The sequence below is a fragment of the Prionailurus bengalensis genome, chromosome C1, assembly GCF_016509475.1.
Source record: "Prionailurus bengalensis isolate Pbe53 chromosome C1, Fcat_Pben_1.1_paternal_pri, whole genome shotgun sequence".
NCBI lineage: Eukaryota > Metazoa > Chordata > Mammalia > Carnivora > Felidae > Prionailurus > Prionailurus bengalensis.
The window spans coordinates 189,952,016-189,967,425 of NC_057345.1; the positions used below are offsets into that span (position 1 = coordinate 189,952,016).

At 36.2% G+C, this 15,410-nt stretch overlaps 1 protein-coding gene across 3 annotated transcripts in view; it reads left to right on the forward strand.

Annotated features, from left to right (window-relative positions):
* Window positions 1-15,410, forward strand: part of NBEAL1 (neurobeachin like 1) — a 171,203-nt gene that overhangs the window by 30,767 nt on the left and 125,026 nt on the right. For 2 of the 3 annotated variants that reach the window (XM_043577516.1, XM_043577517.1), the window contains exons 5-7: window positions 161-288; window positions 7,122-7,204; window positions 12,397-12,482. In XM_043577516.1, coding sequence (XP_043433451.1) covers window positions 161-288; window positions 7,122-7,204; window positions 12,397-12,482 — 297 coding nt within the window. The remainder of the gene's footprint in view (window positions 1-160; window positions 289-7,121; window positions 7,205-12,396; window positions 12,483-15,410) is intronic. The other variant, XM_043577518.1, reaches the window with a different exon arrangement.

Sequence of the window (15,410 nt, forward strand, 5' to 3'; positions counted from 1 at the left end):
CTGACTCTTTTAAACTCAGTTGGAACTTAGGTTTATTTGAATAAAAATGATTTATTAGATGATCAGTGAAAGGTGTTGTCTTTTAATGATGTAGATAAGAATGTTAAGCAGTTTTAACATTTTTAACTAAATACAATTTTATGTTTAACTCTACTTTCAGTTAAAAAGCAAAAAAAAAGAGAAGGAATTGGCAGATCAGACATCTATTGAAGAATTTGTAATCCATGCATTGGCATTTTGTGAAAGTTTGTATGATCCATATCGGAATTGGAGGCATAGAATTTCAGGGTATGTCTTATAATGTTCACTTAAAACCTTAATGTTGTAAATATATGTAATTCTTCAATGCAGGTCTTATTCTCTATGAAAAAAATTGGTAAGATGTGTATAAGACCCCTATCTCTATCTCAGATAGAAAGCTATATTGGAAGTAATGAATTAGTAAAAACTGCCACTTCCAGATAAATAATTTACTCAGAATTTTTATTTTGTAATGCAGTTGAATGCTAATAATCAGATAGTGGCGGAGGGGCAGAGAGAGAGGGAGACCCAGAATCCGAAGCAGGCTCCAGGCTCTGAGCTGTCAGCACAGAGCCCGAAGCGGGGTAGATCTCACGAGTGGTGAGATCATGATCTGAGCCGAAGTCAGATGCTCAACTGACTGAGCCACCCAGGCGCCTCTCCAGGTTCCACTTAATATTCACTATTGGTGAACCCAACAGTTGAGTACCTGGAAAAAGAGAAGTATTGTGTGCAGAGTGCCTGTCACAGCCTTACAAAACAGATAGAATATAGGATGATGGGTTTGCAGCTTAATGACAATAGTTAATGACCAGTTCAGGGCTCAAAAAGAAGAGTGCTCCATTTATAGTCTTTCTACTCATTCATCACTTTGGTTCTTGACTAATCAATGTTCTTTCCACCCCCACCCCTCCCACCACCAAAAAGGCTTTATTACATACAGAGAGGATGGGTTCATTCCTTCTTGGCTGCTGCTTTCCTCATGGCTGCCAGGTTGCTCATCTCTCTCTTCCTCTTAGTGTGTGTGTGTGTGTGTGTGTGTGTGTGTGTGTGTGTGTGTGTGTGTGTGTGTGTGTTTCCCTACCCTTTTCTTTAAAAAAAAAAAATTTTTTTTTTAATGTTTATTTATTTTTGAGACAGAGAGAGACAGCATGAGCAGGGAAGGGGCAGAGAGAGGGAGACACAGAATGTGAAGCAGGCTCCAGGCTCTAAGCTGTCAGCACAGAGCCCGACGTGGGGCTCGAACTCCCAAACTGTGAGATCATGACCTGAGCTGAAGTCGGACACTTAACCGCTTAACCCACTGAGCCACCCAGGCGCCCCTCCCTACCCTTTTCTTGATGAACCTGAGGGCATTCTTGTCCTTGGAGACCTTGAGCAGCTCTATGGCAGCAGCTGTGCCTTGGCTTGCTCACATTCTTAGTCACTTTGTGGCCTTTGTTGAGGCCCATGTGGCCTTTGTTGAGGCCCATGTCTATAGGGTGGCTGCTGCTCCGCAGTACTCAAGCCATGTTCTCTCTATTTTGACATTTATGCCAGGGATTGCTTAAGAAAATGGCATCTCTTGCTCTCACTCTTGGTACTTCTGCATCTTCCACCTTAGATATGTTAGTAATGGCAAATCTAAGATAACGTTTTAAGTTTTGAAACAATGACAGTTTTTCTTTGTAAACAGCAAGACATATACAGAAAGAGGAACATAAAATCAGTCTGAAAATGACAGGAGAGGTTTTTAAAGGAATCTTAAGAACAAAATAAATTTAAGTTGGGAGAAGGAGGGGCGTCTGGGTGGCTCAGTCGGTTAAGGGTCTGCCTTTGGTTCAGGTCCTGATCTCACGGCTTGTGAGTTTGAGCCCCATGTTGGGCTCTGTGCTGACAGCTCAGAGTCTGGAGCCTGCTTCTGTTTCTGTGTCTCCCTCTCTCTCTGCCCCTCCCCTGCTCGCTCTTGCTCTCTCTCTCTCTCTCTCTCTCAAAATTGAATAAACATTAAAATAATTTAAAAAATAATAAAGTTGGGAGGAGATAAGATACAAAAAAGTAGATGTGACAACAAACTAAAACAAATAAAATTGGTAAAAGAAAACAAAAACAACTTTTGAAAGCCAACAACAAGAAGAAATTTAAACACTGTAGCATAGAAAGAGAATTCTACGTATATAAGATGACAACAGGAAGAGGAACAAAGAGTAGGGGATCAGTGGTGGCATTCATGAGTGTGTGTGCAATATACATGCCAGGAATTATGCTGGAAGCTGTCCATGTATTATCTCTAATAAATGTAATAACAATTTTGTTACTAATGGTAGGAACTACATTAGAGGTAGATGGTAAAGCAGAGGTTCAGACTCCGCTTACTTTGACTTTGATAGGGAAATGAAACATACTGCAAATAAATACTGGAATTAGGAAAAATTTATAGCTCATGGGAGATCTATATGAGGGAGCTATAGCAGTAACTTATACCTTATAAATTAATCTGATTCTGAAGTTAAGTGGAAACTTGGAATGTATATATTTTCTTATTTATTATTTCTGTTTGTTGCTTACAGAGGCATTTAAAATATCTTGTTTCATAAAATATATAGATTTTTTTCATATCTCCATATGCAATTTGATTTAATTGAATAGATTTGATTAATCTATTGCTTCAGTTTTGATTCTGTTTGTAGCATTTTACTGATTTAGAAAGATTTTGTCAAGTGTAACTAAAATAGGTGTAGGGAAAGAATTCTTCCCTAAAAAGGACTTACTCAATTCAAGCATTTATGTAGAAGTATATTTATTAAGTTTCTACTTTGTGCCCAGTGTAAGTTTAGTAGGACTCATTACCTGCCCAAAGATAAAAACAAGTTAATTAGATTTAGTTATGCCCTGGGGCTCCTACTGGCCAAATCTAAGACAATGGATACATGAAAATAATTAATTGTTGTAAAGAATTATAAACTGACTCAATTGGTAGAGCCTGTGATTATTGATCCCTGGGTTGTGAATTTGAGCTCCACATTGGGTGTAGTTGAGTTTACTACTAAAAAAAAAAAAAAAAAAAAGAATTGGGGCACCTGGGTGGCTCACTTGGTAAGTGACTTACTCTTGATTTTAGCTCAGGTCATTATCTTATGGTTGGGAGATGGTGCCCTGTATTGCTTTCCCTGCTGAGTGTGGAACCTGTGTATCGTTCTCTCTCTCCCTCTACCCCTCTCCCTGCCCCCCCACCCCCTCAAATTAAAAAAAAAAAAAAAAGAATTATAAACCATTCAGAAAAAAAGAATTAATGAGTCCATACCAGTAATAGATGATAAGTAGATGATAAGTAGGGTGGATGGAAGGATGGATGGATGGATGGATAGATAGATAGATAGATAGATAAAGGGAGAAGGGAGGACACTTGTTTACAGTAGAAGGCCAAGTGCCAATTAGTAAATGTATAAGGGGTGTTGGGGAAAAAATCAGCATTTTACACAAATTATAAGGGAAGATGTGGATCAGGATGCTAAATCTAGGGAAGTTTTGGTAAGCAGCATGATTTTTGCATGGTTTTAAAATGCTTCGCCAAAGATTACTTCTTCATTGCAAAAGAAAAATTAGTAATTATTTTGTACAGTACTGGATAGTACATTGACTGGATTATCAAAATTAACATCAGTGAGAAGCACATGCATCTGGGCCTCCAACTGTGGTGCTCCAAGGACACGTTATTGCTTTTATAGTATTCCAACCAAGAGTGCATAATCTGAATCTAATTGAATGGAAACATTAAAGAAACCCCAAATGAAGAACATTTTAATGAATAAAAGGAGGGAGTGTGGGACAGCATTCTTTAAAAATATCATAAATGTTTCAGGTTGAAGGAGGGAAAAAAGCCATGACAGCTAAATGTAATATCTGGATAGGAAGCTATACTAAGAGGGGGAGAAAATGCTATTGAGGATATTCTTTGGTCATTTGACAAAACTGAATTATGAATGGTAGGTAAATGTATTATGTTACATGTATAGAAATTTATAATTATACTGTGTTATTGTGTAAGATACTATCCCTTTTCTTAGCAAGTATTCACTTAAGTATTCAGAAATGCCAGAATGAACATAATTTCCTTTTAAATGCTCTGAAAAATGTTATATGTGTGAATATATGTATATATAAATACATGTGCACTGTATATATGGGGAGAGAGTAAGCAAATGATAAAACATTTGGGATAAAATTTTAACAGTGAACCTGAGTAAGATATATTTGAAGTTCTTTGTACTATTTTTATTCTTGCAACTTTTGCGAGAGCTTGAATTTATTTCCAGATTAAAAGTTTAAAGATTAAGAAAGATAGTTATGTCCTAGGCATGATGGCAGCACAAAAAAGAAGCACAAAATAATTGATCAAAGGACACGAACTTAAAAAACTAAGATGCAAACTCGTTTTGCAGTCCTTAGAAGATTGGTATGTATTAGCATGTCCTAAGTGCTAGATGCTTGACCTAAATATCAGGTAATGATGAAACAAGTAGGCTGTGTTCTAAAAATGGTACAAGACTAAGTTCATTTTTAGTTCTTCTGTCTTATCCTATTGAAAACATGTAGTGCAGACTACTCATGCTTTAATGTTTTTGTTATGTATAACGGTTTTCATCCCTTTTATTTATGTTAACATATTAAATTTTGCTACAACAATAACGGGAACTGTATGTTCGTAGTTACATTTAATACAGCGCCTTTAGAATGAGTCATGAATCACAAATTGTGGGAGTATATTTTTATTGTGTTACTAAAGTGACAGCTTTTATTGTTTGTAGCATAGTAGTTGGATAGGATATTTGGATAGGATATATCCAGTCTATTAGTTCATACCATAACTTACAATAAATAGGCAAAATGTAAATAATCTCATGGAAAAACCTAACTGAAAGGTAAATCATCCTTTTAAAATTAATTTTTCTATCACATTACTGAGTTTTTTTTAAAGGCGTGGCTAAATTTTTAATTTGAAACTCTAGTAATATTTGTGTTGTCTTAAAGGTATACAAAAAAATCTCAATATAGTATTATTTAAATAGAGAGATCCAATAGGGTTTGAATTTAAAATAAATACAGGGGTGCCTGGGTGGCTTAGTTGGTTAAGCATCTGACTTCGGCTCAGGTCATGATCTCACAGTTCATGACTTTGAGCCCCATGTTGGGTTCTGTGCTGACAGATCAGAGCCTGGAGCCTGCTTCGGATTCTGTGTTATCCTTCTGTTTCTGCCCCTACCCCATTCACGCTGTCTCTGTCTCAAAAATAAACATTAAAAAAAAAAATTAAAATAAATACAAAATGTGATAATTCTTCTGCCTTCTCCACAATGAAAATAGGCACAGATTTGGAAAGCAGTGCAGTACCAGATGGCGTCTGATATGATTTCTAGCAAATCTGGATCTTAGAACTCTTTACTCTGCCATTACTGAGTCCAGCTGTGTCTGTCTTACTGGCTTTTTCTGTGGTCAGTTGACTTTTCTTCCTAGCTTTGAATATAAGGAAAGTAATTCTAATATCTCAATTATGGTTGTTAAGAAGAAGTCATCTTAATCCATTGCTTTATCAGTAGATCATATTTAGATGTATGGAATTTTCTCTGTGGCTGTTTTTCAAAAACTTTTCATTTTTGTTGTCTTTCTCTAACAATCAATGTTAAGAGTTTTTTCAGGGCATTAAAAAAATAAGTTTTTGGGGCGCCTGGGTGGCGCAGTCGGTTAAGCGTCCGACTTCAGCCAGGTCACGATCTCGCGGTCTGTGAGTTCGAGCCCCGCGTCGGGCTCTGGGCTGATGGCTCAGAGCCTGGAGCCTGTTTCCGATTCTGTGTCTCCCTCTCTCTCTGCCCCTCCCCCGTTCATGCTCTGTCTCTCTCTGTCCCAAAAATAAATAAACGTTGAAAAAAAATTAAAAAAAAAAAAAAAGTTTTTTTATTTTTGTTTTTTTAATTTTCAGCAGTTTACCAGTTGGATGTATCATTGTAACAATAGCCTTTATACTCCCAAACCCACACTGCATTGTCCATCTAAGAGACTCATTCTGTGTTGAAATGTTCTTGGTAAAAACACATGCTATTTGTGTTGGCCCACCGAAGTCTGTAGAAAATTTTCAGCCATCAAGACTACTGGAATTATCATTAAAATAAAAATTAATCCGAGCCAATACTAGATCTACATACTTAAAATGGAAGAAGACCATGGCATGGATTCTTTGTGTCCAGATGAAATTTCAGGAAGTGGCAAAGCGTGGCCTGATTTCTGATGAATTTAGCTTGTACTGTGGTAATAAGCTCCACAGCCTTAGATGTCAGATTAACAGTACTGCTGAACAAGTTCTTTTATAGATTGGAGATTTTATTTTATTTCAGTTTATTTATTTTGAGAGGGAGAGAGAGAAGGGGAGGGGTAGAGAGAGAGGAAGAGAGAGGATCCTAAGCAGGCTCCACACTGCCAACACAGAGCCAGACATGGTGCTCGAACTCATGAACCATGAGATCATGACCTGAGCCCAAACCAAGAGTCAGACGCTCAAATGACTGAACTATCCAGGGGCCCCTACAGATTGGAAATTTTATTTAAAAAAAATTTTTTTTTACTGTTCATTTTTGAGAGAGAGAGTCACAGAGTGTGAGTGGGGAGAGGAGCAGAGAGAGAGAGGAAGACACAGAATCCGAAGCAGGCCCCAAGCTCCAGCTATCAGCACAGAGCCTGACATGGGACTCAAACCCATGAACTGAGATCATGACCTGAGCTGAAGTCAGATGCTTAACCAACTAAGCCACCCAGACGCCCCTACAGATTGGAAAACTTAAATGCCTAGTTCCTTTTTCTATTTCCAGTTGTTTAGAGACTTAACCTGGCTGCTGTGTTTCACCATGAATCATTTAAAATTTTTTTTCTTAATTCAAAAGAAGAAATCCTTTCATTGGTGAACATTTAAATTATTGGCTAGACTTCCTTTTCAAGATTATGCCAGTCCTAGAGATGTATTTTTCAGTACCTAAATAAGAAGTAATATACTAAATTTATATTGTTTCTGTAATTATGCCATCTCTACTTGCTCATGTTATAATTTGTTATTAACTTCTTTTTAATAATAGACGAATCCTTAGTACTGTGGAAAAGAGCAGACAGAAATACAAACCAGCTTCTCTCACAGTGGAGTTTGTCCCTTTCTTTTATCGTAAGTATTAGTCCTAATTTCTCTTTGATTTTGATGTTACTCTGATCATTATTTATGCTTAAATTCTTTTTCTGATTGTGCTTGATTCAGCTTTGTGTATTTGTAAGATAAAGATTGTAAGGACCTATCACTGGAGTATTTGATTCGTATTTTGCTGTGATTAGTGTTCTTCCTCTTACTTAATTTACTGTTCTGAAAGTGTTTTTATTTAGAGAAGAGCTTAATATTTTAATGACTGTAGTATAGAACTTCAGAATTTTTACAGAAATAGAGGGGCGTGGACGCCCAGCCAGTGCATGACCACTGCACAGGAGCCTGAAACCAGGGCCTCCTGCCCAGGTGATAAATACCTGGCTGGGCTGTGAGCTGGTGTTGGCCTTGGGGATGAGGCCTTCCTTTTGCGATTGGGGCTTTTCAAAGCTTGAGTGCAGGCTGGGCCCAGGCTGCGTTTCGGGGAGGGGACCAACAGGTTTGCTCACCCCACAGGTGGATGGAGTAAGGGCAAAAAGAGCTTTGCATTTTCCTTCTCTTCCACCTCTGATACAGAATTGGATGCTGTGGTTGGATTTTATTATCATGGATTAAGAGTTCAGCTATTAAAGAAAAATTTTATGAACAAGCACTCCCAGGAATTTGAAGACATGGGAGAGAATAAATTCACCTGCACACCTATTTGTTTTTTGTTTTTGTTTTTTTTAGTGTTTATTTATTTTTGAGAGAGAGAGCAAGTGCACATGAGTATGAGCAGGGGAGTGGCAGAGAGATGGGAGACACAGAATCCAAAGCAGACTCCAGGCTCTGAGCTGTCAGCACAGAGCCCGATGCTGGGCTCAAACTCCCCAGCCATGAGATCATAACCTAAAGTTAAGTCAATGCCTGACCGACTGAGCCACCCAGGCGCCCCATCCTACCCACCTATTTGTAGTGAATACAGTTCTTTGGTAGAAAAGTCAGATTCATGGATTCAACATGGGGACTTACCTGCACAGCAACTTTACAGTACCATAAAGATGAAGTGGCTGGTGACATATTCAACATGCTGTTCATGTTTATGGATTTTCTGGCTTTTAAAGAAATGTTTCTGGGCTATGGAACAGAAGGAGAAGGCTGGGTACTGGGTTTAAGCAGTGGTTTAGTGGTGAGTTTGTTGTGCAAATCATCTTCTTTGCCAGCTTCCCAGAGCAATCTGAGGCCCAAGGGCCCACCTCTGGGCAATGAAACCTTTCTAGATTGCCAGCTCACTAGACTAGAGGAGGCTAATGCTAGTATGATGTTTCCAAGATGAAAACATCTTGGAAAGACTGACTCTGTTCTGCAGCTGTTCATTAATGTTAAGTATTGGTGGGTCAGAAAGAAAATTACCTGACCCTCCTGGGACCTTTTTCTCCTGAAACACTCTCTTGTATTCGGTGATCCTGTTACTTTTTCTGGGGTAGACACCTCTCTCAGAGGCTTTTGAGTCAGGCTCCTGTAGAGCAATCCCAAGGCCAGCATTCTACCTGGGGGACCCCTTCCCCAGCATACATGTAGGTGTGTCAGCATTTGAAAAACCGACCGTCACCACCTCTCTTTGGCCAACAGTTTTTGCATTTCCCACTAGGCATTTTGTACACTAAGCTTTTTATATTCATCAACGTTTCAATCCTGTAGCCTTAATGGGGTTTTTGACTAGGAGTATTTATCCAGGGTGTTACTCAAAGCCAGCTGCCCATCTTGAAATTTCTGAAGCTCCTACTATCACAATTAGTCTTGACTATAGGAATCAACTAAGAGAGGTGTCCTTTACCCAAAAGCTACATGTGAAAATCAATTTCTTATCTTAATATTTGCTTCACAATCTTCTGCTAGTCCTGATATAGTCTCTCTGTTTCTTGAATTCTCTTTTAAGCATTTTTGAAAAAATGTTTTTAAGAAGATGAACATTCAGGCTAACCTAGTGGATGTAATGTTGGAACTGCCATGATTACCCACTTAAATTTCAAATTATAATATGCTGTGTGCTTTTTAGTTGTTAGTACTATGAAAGCCAAAATCCTTTCTGTCTTGGTGTTTCTATTTTATTTTATTTTTTTGTTATTATTATTTTTAGTGTTTATTTATTTTTGAGGGAGAGGGACACAGAGTGTGAGTGGGGAAAGGGCACAGAGAGAGGGAGACACAGAATTCAAAGCAGGCTCCAGGCTCTGAGCCGTCAGCACAGTGCCCGATGTGGGGCTTGAACCCATGAACCATGAGATCATGACCTGATCTGAAGTTGGACGCCCAACCGACTGAGCCACCCAGGTACCCTGGTGTTTCTATTTTAGTGAACACCAATGAATGTGTACTTATGCTGAAAGTAGGCTAAAAGGTATCTTTTTCTTACAGCAAGTTAAGGTTTGCTAAAACCCTTTCTGTATAAATCAGTTCATTAGGTTTTCTGTTGAGGTAAGGAGTTCCTTCTTCCTATCAAAATCTACTAAGATGGTTTCCATGGGTGTAAGCAGTTCAGCATCAGTAGGATATAGAGAACAGCTTTACTGGTCATTTGTTTGCTTTTATTCAGTACAGTGGTTGAACATTACTGACCAGAAAACATGATGTTACGTCTCTAGAAAGAAGAAAAAACATAGTAGTTGAATTCCCAATGTGTTAACTTTCTCTTTCTAGCTATATATGGTTACGTTTATTTATTATTTGTTACTTTTTAATATTAAAAAGTAAAAATAAAATTCTGAACTGACTTTTCATTTGGCTGTTCTGGAAGGATGAGCTACAGGTTATGTGTTTTTTCTGTACTGATGTGGCACTTATTGAATACTTTTGTACCATGAGTTAAAAGAAACTTAAGAGAATTGGCTACTCTATGTGTGTCCTATGTGGACTTTAGTTTTCTTTCTTAAAAAATGATTATGCCATAGTTCAAGAATATAGAAAATACTGCAAAATATATAAAAGGAACACCTTGTGCTTCCCACTCATTTGTCAGATCTTAATATTTTGCCATATTTGTTTTGGTTCTCTATTCTTTTTTTCGTAAGAATTAAAACAAGGCAGAAATAGTCCTTTGTTTGAGTGCTTGGTGAAGATGATTGCAAAGCCCACTCTGTTTGACCACCAGTAGCTGATTTCTGGATTCTCTTTTTTTTGTTCACATACCTGCCCTTACTATATTATCACACTGTATTGATTATTGTAACTTTATGCTAAGTCTTGAAGTAATTCCTCAGCCTTGTTATTTTTCAGAATTTTCTTGGGTATTCTGAATCCCTTACATTTTTATATACATTTTAGAAGCCAATTTAATTTTTTAAAAATGGCTGATTTTTAATATTTTTACAAAAAGCCTTGCTGGGATATTGTTTGGAATTGTATTCAATCTATGGAAGCATTTTAGGAGAATTAACATCTTAAGAATACTGAGACTTCCAATTCATGAATCTGATAGATCTCATTATTTTTTTGTTACTTGTTTCTTCAATATTTTATAGTTTATAGCATGTAGATTGTGCATATATTTTGATAATTTATCCCAAAGAAGTTATCACAAGTACTTATAAATATAAAGGTCTTTAAAATAAACTAGACTTTTTAAAAAGTGAGTTTTATTTTCATTACCTGTCTTTGATAAAGACATGTCTGTCCCTTTCTACCAATGGTAGTATTCCTTGACTTTCCTTCATAATATTTCTTGCCTGCTTTGTCAGATGCTAATAAAACCACTCCATCATTCTTATGATTAAAGTTTACATGGTATATATCTTTTTATATCCTTTATATGTGTTTTCTGTGTGTCTCCTGTGGGTGAGTAGAAGTCTGTCATCTTGCAGCTCAGTGTCAAATCTGATAGTCATTCAACTTGAAACCTCTTGGTAGGTTTTTGCTGGTCTTGTGGGATTTCACTTTGATTCACAGTGAGCCCTGTATTTCTGGAGTACTTTCCCTGTATAGCTTCTTCCACTCCAGTACTACTTCACAAATTCTAGTTGCCTAGGCCTCCCCAAACTTTATCTCCTAAGTCAGCAAATAGCGATATTCTTTTAGGGTTCCCCTTTTCTTGGTAGTTGTCAGAACATGTCTACAACAGGAAGCTGAGATAATCCTTGGGCTCACTTTGCATCTATTGAGAGAAGGAAAATTTCTAGGATGTATAAATTTCTACTTACTTTGTCTAATTTTCTAGTTATTTGTAGTAGGAAGCCACATAAAATGATAGTTATTCCAACATAGCAGGAATCATTTAACTTTTTAAATGTAAATTGCTATCAATACATTTACCTCAAAGCTGTTTCTTATTGGTAATGTTTGTTATGTATAAAATTGGAAATAATTCTGTTGTTACAGTCTTGTCTGTGTGTGTAATGATACATGCAAAAAGATATTCATTACTGGGTTATTTGAATATTAAAGAAGAAAATCATAAAAGTTTATCAGTAGAGAACTGCTTAAGTAAATTAAGGTACGCCATTGTAATGGTCATGAAAATGAATAAGGAAGATGTGTATGTTAAGATGTAATAATACCCAGTGTATATTATGTTAAAACAAAAAAAAACATGATGCAGTAGGATATCTATAGCCTTTTTTTTTTTAAGGTGTGGAGAGCAGGGTAAATTGAGGCATAGGTTTGAGGGAGACTTATATTTGCTTGTCAGTTCTTTTATACTATTTTAATTATTCTTCGTCATGTGCATGTATAACCTTTTAAAAACAATACACTACTTTATAAATTAAAAGGAAGATTGCTGTTGGTACCAGAACTTTAGAATGTTTGCCCTGGAGTAAACCCAGAAAATCCTTTTGTCCAACTCTTCTAATTTTATTATTGAATAATTATTGTCAATTATACTAATAAGATGCAGTAGTAGTAGTAAAAAAAAAAATCTAATTTTCTGTCAGATTTCAGTTAGCTTCTAACTTTGTCACTTAGCTCTATAACTTTAGGCAAGACATTCCATTTGCTTATTTATAAATGGGGGCAAAATACCCTCATATGGAGTATTAGAGAATTAAATGAGATAAATAGGTTATCTAAAATACTAGCTGATAGGTGGTTTCTTTTCCTTTACTATGAAAAAATGCATATCAACCTTGCCTTTTAACAAATTTTAGCCTTTTCATAGTTTTTAATATTTCAGTGTCAGACATTCCTTACAGATAAATCATACTGTGAAAGAGAAATCTTATTTGTTTATTTGTGTATTATATTCACAGAGTGTTTTCAGGAAAGCGAACATCTCAAGGAAAGTCTTAAGTGTTGCTTATTGCATCTCTTTGGAGCCATTGTAGCCGGTGGGCAGGTGAGGAAAGTGTTAAAAGTTAATATTTAAAACAGTAGTTAACAGTGCAAAAAGTTTTCCATGGATTATTTTAATGTATTCTTTTTCTTTTTATAATTTCATGAACCACACAAATATTTTTCTGAGTTTGTGTCTTGTTTAAAACTACTCTTATTTGTTAAAACTTCTTCAAAAACCTAAGTAATAATTTTACTTAAAATATAACAATATATAATAACTTATAATAAACTAACAATAAAATTACTGCATAAATAACCATATTTAACAATTTTTTATTTTAAGCTCTTAGTTGTATTGACTTTCAGCTACTAGTTCTTTCTTTAGAGCATAGAGTCAGCCCTGTTAGTCTACATGGTGAAATCAACTCAAAATTAAATATACATGAATTAATCACTGTTCTGTCAACTTAATTACTAAATGCATATATACAAGGCTTATATGCACTTTTTCAACAAACTCAGCTAGTTTTTTTATTACTCACAAGAAGGAAATTCTAGTAATACTTGTTTCTTTATGTTTGAAGGTGTCTGTGGTAGACTTTGAGTGTAACTACTAGTTGAAAACAGGATTATAGTTCAGAAAGAACATCCTACATGTTTTCTTTAGGCACACAGTTTAGATCAGAATTTCTAACACTTTTTGTAACACATATGCCCTCTATAAAGTCCCTTGTCAGAATGTTTCAAATGCATAAAATAAAACACATAGGATCACAAAGGAAACTAGTTACGCTGAAATCAGTTACTAAAATACTAAGATAAATTTCTAACATAGTAATATGTGCTTAGAACACACTAAAAGAGATACAGCATCAAGTCTAGTAACAAATGCAATTTCAAAAAAAGAGACAAACCTGGTATTTTGAGATATTACTGTAACTGTAATATATGAAAATTTATATGATTTCTATTGATAACAGAGTTACAGCTGTTGTTAATAATACTACTTTTTTCCTAGTGGGCTACCTTGGCTTTCCCTCTTCACTCTAGTAGAGGAATCTGTTTTTTTGTGAGAGTGATGGTGGCTAGAATCTTATTTTTCAGTTTGTGTGCTCTGTCATCTTCCTTTGTTAGCTCATATCCTTCTTTTGTATCAGTATCTCCCTATTTCCATCATTTCTCCACTACTAAGAATAAGAATTAATGAGTATACATGAATAAAATTGGAAATGACATTGTTTTTGACTATTGGAGAAGCTGATCGGATCCCATTACCATTTTGAACACACAGAGACTTGTTCTTGTTAGTGCCAGGGGTAATCAAGCCCTGAGAGACCTCTAGTGATTAAAATTAACATAGAAATCAAGTAGATACTAGAAGGCCAATTTATTATTTTATGTACTGAAAATATTCAAAATCCTTCTAATCAGGTTATAGCTATAGTTACAGCTGTTTTGAGGTCAGAAGGTTATTTATTGAATATAGGGATAGGTACCAGGATATTTAGACGAATGAAATATCTAAAGATATAAGAATGGCCTTGTCATAAACAGCAGAAAAACTGAAGTCCCATGACTGGTCTTCCTTCTCAAAGCATCGTGCCTGGGCTTCCCATTGGCATATTTGTTCTATTTTGTGTTAAGAGGATGGGCTTTGGAGCCAGACTGACATAGGTTTGAATTCCGTGTCCATCTCTCATTAGTTCTGTGACTTTGGATGAAAACTATTTACATGTGTTTTAGTTTCTTTATTTATAATATGGAAATAATAACACTATAAGGTAGTCATAAGGACCAAATGGTGCATAATATATGTAAGGCATTTGCTTGTAAGAACTAATTTGGTGGCTCTAGGATCTTCAGGGACTCAGGTTCCTTTGAATGTCAATTTGTTACTATTTCTTTTGCTACAAGATTAGTTTTTAGAGTTTTGGCTCTCTGCATTGTGTCTGTATTTTGGGCACAAAAATTGGGGGGGGGTGGTGAGGGAGACAAATGGCAACTATCTTTAAAGGAGATACTGAAAAGCTGATACACGTCTTTTTTTTTAATCTCATTTTCCAAACTCCATGAGATAACTACAACAAAGGAAAATATGTCTAGATAAAAAATTGGGTAAAACTTGCTTCCTCAGCTTCCTTGGCAGCAGGGGAAGTTAGGAAATGTAATTTTTATTCCTGGTAGCCACATGTCCAGTGAAATATCAGGGGTTCTTTTGATAAGGAAGTGGAGGAAATGGATGTTGGGTATTCTATAGGCAGTTTCTTTTAATTTTTTTTTGTTTAATGTTTATTTATTTTTGAGACAATGTGAGACACAGAGTGCAAGCAGGGGAGGAGCAGACAGAGGGAGATACAGAATCTGAAGCAAGCTCCAGGCTCTGAGCTGTCAGCCCAGAGCCCGACACGGGGCTTGAACTCATGAACCATGGGATCATGACCTGAGCCGAAGTCAGATGCTTAACTGACTGAGCCACTCAGGCGCCCCTATAGGCGGTTTCTTTCAAAGTAGCATTTGTTATTATTGATATTACTTATTTTGTTGGTAATTACCAGTTCTAATGGCTTAAGTGCTATTATTTTCAGATTATTTTTGCATAACTGTGTTTGATTCATTATCTATCAGTTTAACAGATTTGGACAAAATATATGGTTTTTTTTCCAAGTTTAATGGGTCACCCTGAATAGCTACCAATAACTTAGAATTTCAGAAATGTTTGCAGAATCAAAGTCAAGCCAGTTGTCTTATTTATCTATATCATTTGGGATGGGTTTGCTATAACCAACAGGAAACCCTAGAGAAGCTTAACCAAATTGAGATGTTTGTTTTTATTCTTGCATAACAAATCCAGATGTAAGCAGTTCTGGGCTGATATAGTAACTCCATGGTATCATCAAGGACTAAGTCCTTCTGCATTTTCTATTTTCTCTTTAGCCTGCTACTTTAATTCTTGGGTTTGTTTCTTAATGATTTAAAGGTGGCTCCAAGC